General features: G+C 43.7%; 1 protein-coding gene across 1 annotated transcript; it reads left to right on the plus strand.

Annotated features, from left to right (window-relative positions):
* Positions 1-5,559: 5,559 nt before the first annotated feature.
* On the plus strand, positions 5,560-6,513 carry LOC136531735 (disease resistance protein Pik-2-like). Its single transcript, XM_066524386.1, has one exon. It carries the CDS (start codon positions 5,560-5,562, stop codon positions 6,511-6,513), a length of 954 nt encoding a protein of 317 aa, XP_066380483.1.
* Positions 6,514-11,432: the final 4,919 nt, after the last annotated feature.

The following is an 11,432-nucleotide window of genomic DNA, read 5'->3' on the forward strand; positions in this document are numbered from 1 at the left end:
ACTCTCGCCGTGGCGCCTCTCTACCACCGGAGGCCACCTCCGCCGTCGGATACGCACCGTGGTGGCTCCCTTTCGCTAGATCTGCGATGCCACCCACTGGTAGAGACATGGAGGGAGGGGAGGAGGCCAGATCCACAGCCACCGTGCTCCAACCCACCAGATCCACCGCCATAGGCCACCTCTCCACCGGATCCATGCCGTGGTGGCTCCATCCCACCGGATTCGCGACGCCACCCGCCGGTGGAGCCATTGGGGAGGGGAGGAGGCCGGATCCACCGTCACTGCTCGCCGTGGTGACTCTTCGCCGCTGACGCTGCTCGCCGTGGAGACCGGATCCGCATCCGTCGGGTTCCAACCCGTCGGATCCGCCGCCGTAGGCCACCTCTCCGCCGGATCTGGGCCGTAGGGAGAGGAGGGAGGGGGGTGGAGGTCGGATCTACCGCCGGAGGGTTGCTCCCCGCCGCCTGGTTGTGGAGGAGAGGATGTGCGGATCCATAGTGGAGGTAGCCTTGGATGATGAAGAGTAGGCCGCTGTGGGTCCTCGCCGCCGCCGAATCCAGCATGCCCTGCCACCACCGGGTCTCGCCGAGCGGGGCTGCCGCCGGGGCTGCGACGGGCCAGGCGAGCGCAGACGCGTCGATGGTCGCGCAGGGCACCCGCCGCCGCCGTGCGAGCGTGGACCAGTTGCCGGGAGAGAGTAGGCTCGCCCCGGTGGAGCGCGGACCCTGTGGAGCCTAGAGAGAGGGAGCGGTGTGGGAGAGAGAGGGAGAGGGAGTGCCGAGCCGGGCTGGTCTGAGAGGGAGAGCGGCGTCGGAGAGAGAGAGGGAGAGCGCCATGCGCCGTGCCGGTCTGAGAGGGAGAGCGGCGGGTGTGAGAGAGAGGGGTATGAGAATGAGAAACCCTAACTGGCTAAGTGTTCGTATATATACCTTGAGCCTGATATTGGGCTAAGACGGGCGGATATTGGGACAGTATTTTAGGAGGCGGGCCTCATAGTATGCCCACCTCGGTTAATATATTTACCGAGGCGGTTGAGTTAGGACAACCGCCTCGGTTAATCGATATTAACCGAGGCAGTTACGTTACAATGCCCGCCTTGGTTAAGAATTAACTGAGGCGGTCGCTGGCCTGGCTGCCCTGCCTCGAATAACCGAGGCGGGCAACCGGTCCGCCCACCTCCGAGGCCTTTTTAGAAACGCTACGCAAAAGATTTTGTGTAGTAGTGACCCAGGTGAGATCCATCACGACATGTTGTTGCTTGACGACGATGACGGCAGCCAGGGCGCTGTCCCTGCGGTGATCGATCTCCCCGGGGCGCGCGGTTGTGGAAGCTGGCGATGAAGGATCTAAACCTAAGTATTGAACAGCTTGCAAACGACTCTTTGTCTGTGAGTTGTATAACGTGTCTTTTGAGTTGTCTGTACATCAGATTCGAGACTCTTGGAGACTATCACTGTTTATGAGTTGCATAAGCCTAAGAAGTGTAGATGGAGTACTGTCTGCACCTATTCAATTTTTTTTCCTCCATAATACAATAGGCTCTCCGTCCAACGGCCATTGGGTTGGTCAGTGGTCAAGACGAAACAGCGTGCGTTGGAGACCGGAGCTATTGTCGCATCGTCTTGTGGAGTAATTAATTTTGTTGGCGTGCAGATCTCACACGCCGAGGCGCGGCCTTCGATGGTGCCATCCATTGTATTTGCTCGGTGTGCTGTGGCAAAAAGAAATATAAAAAAAATAGAAGGAGCCTCCACACCATAGTCGCATCGCACACAGCAACCACATGCTTCCGGCTGGAGGGACCGTGCCTCCTGCTCGATCCGGTGATCTCCTTCGACGCCAGCAGCCCCTTGGGTGGACTTCCGTCCACACAGGTTCCTGCTCGCTCCTGGCCATCTTCTTCTTCTTCTTTAGTTCTGCGATATCATATAACTTGAAAAAATGTCGTCTCTCTAACTATCAGTTACTTTTAAGATGTTACCTTAGGCTACGGCTAATGTTGATCCTCAAAAGCGAAGGCTACTACTAGCTAGGCTGTGCTTCTGCTAGTTAGCAGCAAGAAGCCGTGCTCTCACACAGGTTTATAGTGTTAGAATATATAAGTTTTAGTTATTATTTAAAACCTCTGGCTAATAAAAATATATACTTGTATTTGAAATTACCAGTATTAGTCTTATTGTTTCTACAAATTTCTTTAACCCTCAAGTTACTTTGAATTAAATTGTATCTTTAACACTCCTTTTGTACTCTTTAAAAATAAGAACTTTAGGTCGTAGACTGCACTCTTAATTAGTACAATAGCATAAACATTAATTTGAAACCCCGCACCATATATTGCCTAAGATCTATAAGAGAGCTTGAAGGGAAATATACCCTCAAGTGAACTTGAAAGTCTTCCACTTATTGTACCTTTTTAGAAATAAGGACATTAGTATGGATAGCAGTGCTAATAATCGCAATAGTATGTTATCCTAAAAAAATTTCTATAGTATATTAATATTTAAGCCTTCTAAGGAATCCCAAATTCGAGGAAGACATAGACACCAGCTAAGTTGGTTTTCACAAACACTCCACTGTTAAGATCTCTGAATTTTCGTATAAAAGAACTATATCTGTAGCAAATATTATGCCATCAGTCATCACTGTAGATGCATCAAACGCTTTAGTTAAAATATACAAATATATCTAAGAAATTACTTATATAAATAAAATGTAATGGATATCAATAATATAGAATAATTTGTTAGTATCATTATTATGCGTTGTTCAGGAAATATTTTTCATGATTCCTAAAACATAACATATATTTATCTCTTATGCATGCATGTGTACTTGATCTGTATGAAAGAATGACATATATGTTTACTTTAAAAAGTTTTGAATATATTAAATATTAATATAAGTGGGTGATGTACAAACATATATATGCTTTAGATTTTTAATACTTTTGTGATAGAAGTTGCTGATAATTTTAGTTTTCAATAATGAAAGAAGATGTAATTCAGATGCAAATATAAGTGGTCACACATGTGTTATCTATCATCAAAGTAGGTGGATAATTAGATACAAATTTAGGTTTACTTTAGATCAAACTTCTTAATCGCATGGGTGGGTTATTTAAATATAGATTCATGGGTTTCCCTATGTTGATTTACATAATCATAGAGGTGGGCAATTATTTAGAAAATATAATAGATCCAATGGACATTAGAGTCTACAAAATTGATGGGCCATATGTAGATCATATTTCTTAATTGCATAGCTGAATTTAAATATAGATTCATGGGTTTCTTTATGCCAATTTACACAATCATAGAGGTGGGCAATTATTTAGAAAAAAGAATAGATCTAGTGACCATTAGAGTCTACAAAATTCATGGCTATATGTTTGTGATTTTCATGACAATTTTTAGGATTCATTTTTTTGAAGTGGGCCTTGTAAGGATTAACATGGTAGCTTCATTAGGATCCTCTAGTTAGAATTTCTAGGATTTATATTTCTTCCTAGTATAATATGTATTTCATTGAGAATTAAAATTCAGTTATACAAGCTCTTGCTCTATCCCATTACGTGATATCATGAATATGTAGTTTATCTTCAAACTTTTCGTATAATTGTTGGAATTTTTTATCCATATGCTAAGTTTAAACTCCAGTGATTATTGTATCTTTTATTCAAAATTATTTTATTAAAAATTATTATAGATCCTAGGTTGTTCTCTTGATTCTTATAATAGTATAAGTCATTTTAGTTTGTATCGTGACACTTAACATGTGGAAGATTATTTATCACAGAATTATGTGTGTAGCATTGTTTTATAGAACATAGGGTTCTTAAAATTAAATTACTAATAGAGACATGACATAATATTTCAATCAAAATGTATAAACTTATTTAGAATGGGAACTTAATATGAATTGTCAATGTCATTGTTATGTGGTTTATTAAAAGAAGATTTTCCACACTTGGTAAGGTATTAATTATCGTAATGTTTGTCCTACATGATAGAACATATCATTATGCTTACTTTTAACCTCATAGTTTTGGAAGTATGCAATTTACAATTATATATAGCTTACTTTATGGATATTTATAATTTTATATAGATTACTTCATGGATATCGAAGTATGTAATTTATAATTATAAATAGCTTACTTTATGTATAGTTGTCCTACATGATTGAACGTATCATTATGGCAACTATTTATGTTGATTTCAGAGATATTTATGTTTTCTTTTTATGACAGTTGAGGTGGGTAAATATTAAAATGTGTTACTTTATGTTTATAAAAAATGGCATATATGGGTAATCGTAATGCAAAAGTGGGTAAATGTGGGTACTTTATGTCACTTTACATTATCTTTCATCATGGTAAATGTGGGTACTTTAGATGCAAAATTAGAGGTTATATTTTGTATTTTTCAAAATGGCCAAGGTGGGTATTTGTTTATGAAGACGAATAGATGTGGATGCTATTATTGATGATGGTGATTAAAATATACTAAATTAAAGGTCTTATGTTTCTGCTTACTGTGAGAACTTTAATATTTTTTTCTTGCGCGTTTGGTGACAATGAACATCGACGCAGTGTTGGAGCACCTAATCAGTAATAGTAAGATTTTAGAGTTAGTCAGAGTGGATGTAAAGCAAAAATTGAAACTAGACCTAGACTTTCTCTATTTTATCGACTAAAAACTATGAGAAAAATGTCCCGACCGTTTTGTTAAAATAAAAGAGAAGAAAAAGCTAGGAATACAATAGTTAGCCTAGGACTAACTAAGCACATGCACAAAGAAAGAAGAAGCGTTACCGTATTTTTTAATATATTTTGTATTATAACTTACTAAAAAATAAACAAATATACGGTTTTCTTAAATTACTTTTAACAAATAAAACTATATATAATTGTTGTGTTAGTGTCTTCAAATTAAATACTTTTAAAGGTTGTTGATGGTAAATGTTATAAAAGTTTTACAGTACGAGTTTTGCGCTCTCTCTCTCTCTCTCTCTCTCTCTCTCTCTCTCTCGTCTCTTTAATTAGATTCAGTGTTAGCTGGTCTGCACCTACAACAGCCTTAGATCTTTAGGGGGTGTTTGGTTCCAGGGACTATTTTTTAGTCCCTGTCACGTCGGATGTTTGGACACTAATTTAAAGTATTAAATATATTTTAATTACAAAACTAATTACATAGATGGAGACTAATTTGCGAGACGAATCTATTAAGCCTAATTAGTGCATGATTTGACAATGTGGTGCTACAGTGAATATGCGCTAATGATGGATTAATTAGGCTTAATAGATTCGTCTCGTAAATTAGTCTCCATCTGTGTAATTAGTTTTGTAATTAGAATATATTTAATACTCCAAATTAGTGTCCAAACATCCGATGTGACCGGGACTAAAAATTAGTCCCTGGAACCAAACACCCCCTTATTTGCTTCAAGGACATTCAGAGTATTGAAACTCATATTTCAATTCCTGTTGCTGCACTTGGCAGATTTATACAGATTATATGTACATTGTGTTGAAGAAGCAAGAGCTTCTCGAGAACGACGATGGATTTGGTGGTTGGTGACATGGACTCACTCCTGGGCAAGCTGAGCAACCTTCTTGCCCAGGAGTATGCTCTGATCAGGGGCGTCCGTGGTGACATCCAGTACATCGGCGATGAGCTCTCCAGCATGAGGGCTTTCCTTCTGGACCTCGCCCAAGACGACCAAGACAACCGGAAGAAGGACTGGATGAAGCAGATCCGTGAGATGGCCTACGACTGTGAAGACTGCATCGATGACTTTGCCCACCGCCTCCCTAGAGAGTCCTCCAACTTTTACTGCAAATGCAGCCCCTGGACAGCCACACTAGTCTATGACCTCTGGACTTGGGGGCCTCGCCGTCAAATTGCTTCCAACATCGCTGAGCTCAAGGTCAGGGCGCAACTGATTGCGGAACGACGCATAAGATATGGAGTGGAGAACCCGCAGAGCCGAAAACTCAAGGGCACCTCAGAGTTCCCTACGTATGACATCGCTGAGGATCAGCTCCCAAGGCGTGAGCTCACTATGAAGGAGCCTGTCGGAACGAGGGCTGTCATGGAGGAGCTTGAAAAATGGGTCAAGGAAGCAGGAGAGGGCCGGGCTGTTGCATCCATTGTTGGATTTGGCGGTGTGGGGAAGACCACCATAGCCATGGTATTGTACCATAAGGTCATGAAAGACTTTGAATGCCGGGCGTGGGTCACTGTGTCTCAGAACTACGACCAAAGAACGGTTCTCACTGAGATTCTCAAACAAATCAACCCTGATCATAAGGAGCACGACAGCTGTACATTCTCTGAGAAGACAAATAGAGCAGCATGCATTACAAGAAAATTCAAGCGAGCTATGCAACTCCGCGGAGGCAATATGCAGCGAGGCAATCCTGGGATCTCTAGTATGGCTCAAACAAGGGGCTGCACCAAACTGGAAAGCACAGTAAAGGAGCATCTGACAGAAAAGAGGTACACTACTTAAAGCATTTCTTTGCTCACATTTTTTTCGTAGATCCATTCTAAATTCGGTTCATGTTTCTTTTCAATATATATATATAGAGAGAGAGAGAGACACACACACACACACACCTGCTAGTGTGCACGGTCACCTACAACCACACTAGATGTTTAGGGGAATGACAAGATCACTTGACCTCTTACACTTTGTGGAGCCACCTCTATGAATATTTAGGTAGGCTCCAGACAAACACCCACCTCTGATAATCATTTTTAGAGACTAAGGTCGGTCTCCGTCAAAAAAACATTCTAAGGTTGGCCACCTTTGTTAACTGATTAACAGAGACGAAAAAAGAATTCTATGAATCTGCCTTAAAAAACGGTTAACAGAGGCAGCCATTCTTAAGTGCCCACCTCTAAAATAGTTGTCCAAAAAAACTATAATTTTTTATACAAACTCAGATGATGGCAAACTTTGTAACAAAATTGTATATCTCAATGCTCTCTATGAATTTACGGGTGATAAATTTTAGATTTCGAATTGTTTAGAGTCCCAAGATTTTTTGAGCTCTAAGATTTAGAATTTAAATTTATAATTTTCAAACTACATCGAATGTTGACATGGTTGACACAAAGTTGCAGTTCTCAATATGATCTACAACTTTTTAGTTACCAAGTTTTTGATTTGAAGTTACTTAGATTCCTAAATATTCATTTTATGTTCTAATATTTCAAGATTCAAAATCCAGAAATTTTAAATGACATTATGTGCGGTAAGTATAACTTACTTCATCAATACTCTATTACATGGCTGTCAAAAGCATTACTTAACATTTTCATATGTAAAATACACAGTGCCCTAAGCAGAAGCCTAGGAGTGTACATTGTGGATACTATATATGTTCTATGATGAGTAACATCGGTGTCTACAGGAGACACCCCTTAAGGGTAAGTTTGAACATCTTCACCCGTAGTATAAAAACTTCATACATGGTATGAAATACTAAACCGAAACTCGTTCTCTTGTAGTGGAAAGAAGAGAAAGAAATGAAAAGAGACCCATACGAGGATGACCAAATCTTAGAGCTCGTCGGCGACCTTTGCAACTTCATATTGGACCAGATTGTACACGTCAAAGGCACCTAATATGACCGAGAGTCTTACTTAGGTAGAAATTCTCAGTACCAACACATTCGTGAGACTGAAAGGCTAGCTCTAGGATGTTGATAACAATGTGTATGGAATTTGACATTGGTTTTACCTTGTGAATTATGTCTATTTAATGATGGATTGTATATATTCTTGTGAATTGGACTTGTAATTGTAGTTTATATAATACTCTTATGCTTGTAGTTTATATAATACTCTTGAGCGAACGCGGTTCGGAACGTTAGTTGCGGGGCGTTTAGCGGGATTATCTCGCTTTTCTCGCTCACGTTGGTCGCGGGGCGTTCGGCAGGGCGTTCGGCAACGCGAACGCTGGTCGCGGGGCGTTCGGCGGAACATTGGTCGCGGGGCGTTTGGCAACGCGAACGCTGGATGGAATACGCGAAAACAAACAGTGTTCTGGTCGAATTTGAATTGTAAATTTGAATTTTTTTTGCGAAAAAATATACTGTAGGAGCGGTTCTAGACTGAACCGCCCCTACAAATAGGTATTATAGGGACGGTAGTACTACAGCCGCTCCTACAAATCGATTTGTAGGGGCGGCTGATAACACCAGCCGCCTCTACAAATCAATTTGTAGGGACGGTCTGGGAACCGCCCCTACAAATCATGATTTGTAGAGACGGTTTGGTATGGGTGGATGGCCAAACCGCCCCTACAAATGGTCTTGAGCCGCCCCTACAAATGATATCTGTAGTAGTGAGTTAGGAACTAAGACTTTGGTATGTTGTGGGTTTCGGTGGACCAGATTGCCGGCTTATGAGTAATAGCAGGCTGGGCCCGGTCCGCTGCTCACTCTACACTACTGGAGGCGCCCTCTTTGCCGAGGGCCCAGGGCACTCGGCAAAGGCCCAAAAGCCCTCGGCAAAGGCTTTGCCGAGCGCCGCCCTCGGCAAAGAGCCCTTGGAAAAAATTTAACGGTAAAGAGGCTCTTTGTCGAGGGCCATTTGTCGGGCACTCGGCAAAGCCTTTGCCGAGTGCCAACGGCGACACTCGGCAAAGAAAAGCAGCCATCAACGGCGCTGCTCCGTTGACGGCGCCTTTGCCGAGTGCCGACAGTTAGGGCACTCGGCAAAGACATTTTTTATTTTTTTTCAAAAACTCTTTGCCGAGGGCCACGGCGGCGCGCACTCGGCAAAGCCATTTTTTAATTTTTTTAAAAAGCTCTTTGCCGAGTGCCACCCCAGCTTGGCACTCGGCAAAGATTTTTTGTTTTTTTTTTAAAAAATCTTTGCCGAGTGCAATGTCCTGGCACTCGGCAAAGTTTCCCAGCTTTGCTGAGTGCCATGACCGTTGCACTTGGCAAATCAACCGAAATTGCAATTTTTTTTTGTTTTTTGCATTCCACTGACACAAACAGTTCAAATATATATCACATGTCACATATATATCACAAACATCACAATAATCACATATATATCACAACAAAACCATTTTCACGCATTATATCACAACCACAACTCAAATAACAACATATCGCAACCACAAGTCAAATATCACAACCACAAGTCACAAATTCACAACCACAGTCCATCAAGTCCAAGCACAAGTCACAACCACAAGTGAAGCTCAAGTCCAAGCACATGACGAAGCACAACTCCTCAAAAAAGCGGCCTATGACATGATGGTGAAGCAAAGGCTCCATCATTCGGTGACGCATGAGCGGGGTTATTCGAACCCGCCGATGGAAGCTGCAAAAGGGATAAGAGGTTGCATGTGTGAGATTCATCTAGTAAGTTTCTATGTGAAGCATTGGTGTATGTCATAGCTAGTGCAAGCATCTAGTAAGTTTCTATGTCAAGCATCTAGTAAATTGAGAATGTCAAGCATGGTTGTATGTCATAGCTAGTGCAAGCATATAGTAAGTTTCTATGTCAAGCATCTAGTAAGTTTCTATGTCAAGAATCTAGTAAGTTTGTATGTCAACCATGGTTGTATGTCAAGGAAGCATCTAGTAAGAGTGAACTTTCATACTTACAGGAGTGGCTGTAGGAGTAGGTGGTGGAGGAGCTGCCAACGGCAAAGGTACACCCCCTTGTTGGACACTCCACATGAAGGCCTCCATTTCTTGCATCCTCCTCTCCTGGGCCACGAACGCTTCCCTCTGGGCCTACAGCTGCGCGCTCTGAGCCTCGACCACGAGCTTCTAGGCCTGCATCTCGGCCCGCAATACAAACTTCAATGTTTCAGTAATGCAAATGTAACTTAGGTGTGCAAAGATGAACGTACGACGAGTAAAACAGGACGTACCTCGAGAGCGTCGACCCGCTGTAGTGACGGAGTAGGCCGTGGGCGTATGGGCTGGCTGGAGCTCGTGCTCCGTGCTCGGAGCACGTCGAGAGAGGGAACAGTGGTGGAGTCGATGGCGCCGTCTGCAATCCACAGCCGCCCATGCTTCTTGCCTCCTCCTAGCCTCAAGATGGTCTCTGCATCAATGGGCTCAGTGCGCACATCGTAATCTTCCCCATGGACCTCCCTCACCTTTGAGGTGTACTCTTGGACCTTAGTGTGCACGGTCGGGTTAGAGTACACCTCGCGCAGGGCAGACGGGTCAAAGGAGATAGAGGAAGACGCCCTGCCATGTGGGACATAGCCCACACAGAGAACTCCGAGACCTCCACGCCCGGGTGTGCAGCCTCCCGCGAGTAAGACGGCAAGATGGTGAGAAATAAGGCAGAACTCAGCGTCAAATAAGATAAAAGAAATCACTTACATATGCTTGTTTGTAGGCGGGGAGGCTACGACTGCCTTGATGGTGAGTAGCACCTTGCCTCAGCAGACGCTGGTCCCGCTGCCTCGTGTGGTTCTCAGCGAAGTCGTTGGACAACCACCTGTCCACGATCATCTCCCAGCACACGGAGTGGGATCGGCACCACTAGGGAATCAGCTACAAGTCATCGATTATTTGACATAGAAAAAGATAAAATTAAACTGACTTAATCTCAAAACGAATCATTATTAATGTTTTTCGTCTACCTCAAGGTACTGGGCCCAGGACAGCTCCACCTGTCTTGCATCAGGCTTGCTGATGGACTGCTTCAACACCACGGCGTAGTAGTCTCTGTGGGCCTGCACGCGCGCCTCGTGGTGCATGTCGATGACGTACTTCCTACAGGCGGCGGCAGCCGCCTGATCCGCCCGGGCCTCAAGTCCTTCTTCCAGCTTGAAATACCTCTGCATACAAAACCGATGTATCCATTCATTATTTCAATAAAAGACTTGCCCAATGAAAATGTTGTGCGAGAGAGACTTACCCAAAACTCCGCCAGTACCCGCTCCTGCTTGTTGCGGTACCTGTCGTCAGGGGCCAACTGATACCTGTCCCACGTGTAGGCCAGCTCCCGCAGGTCCTCGGACATGTTCACAAGGTCGGAGTACCATTTCCTACACAAAACACCAAGGATGCTCGCGGTGGAGCGTATAGGAGTACCCGACAAAACCAACCAGGCCCTGCACAAGTGATTAAGAAAATTTATCAGTTCCTCTTTTTATTTCCAACATTATCATATGAAGTAGTTATGATAACATCTATAGTTACTTACCTCTTTGCCATAGGGCGAATCAGTGCCCGGTTGCGAGGAAGCGGAGGCTGAGGGACACTCGCGGGACCTCGCTGGTAGACAGTCGGGGTAGCGGAACTATCGCCCTCGGCGGCCTCGTCCTCAGCCGCCTCGTCCTCGGCCGCCTTGTCCTCGATCTGTCGGACGTCCTCGTCCTCGACCTCATCCTTGGGCGTGGCCATCACGTGCTCCTCCTCCACCTCATCTGAAGGTGGC

Source organism: Miscanthus floridulus, unplaced genomic scaffold, assembly GCF_019320115.1.
Source record: "Miscanthus floridulus cultivar M001 unplaced genomic scaffold, ASM1932011v1 fs_428_2_3, whole genome shotgun sequence".
NCBI classification, from domain to species: domain Eukaryota; kingdom Viridiplantae; phylum Streptophyta; class Magnoliopsida; order Poales; family Poaceae; genus Miscanthus; species Miscanthus floridulus.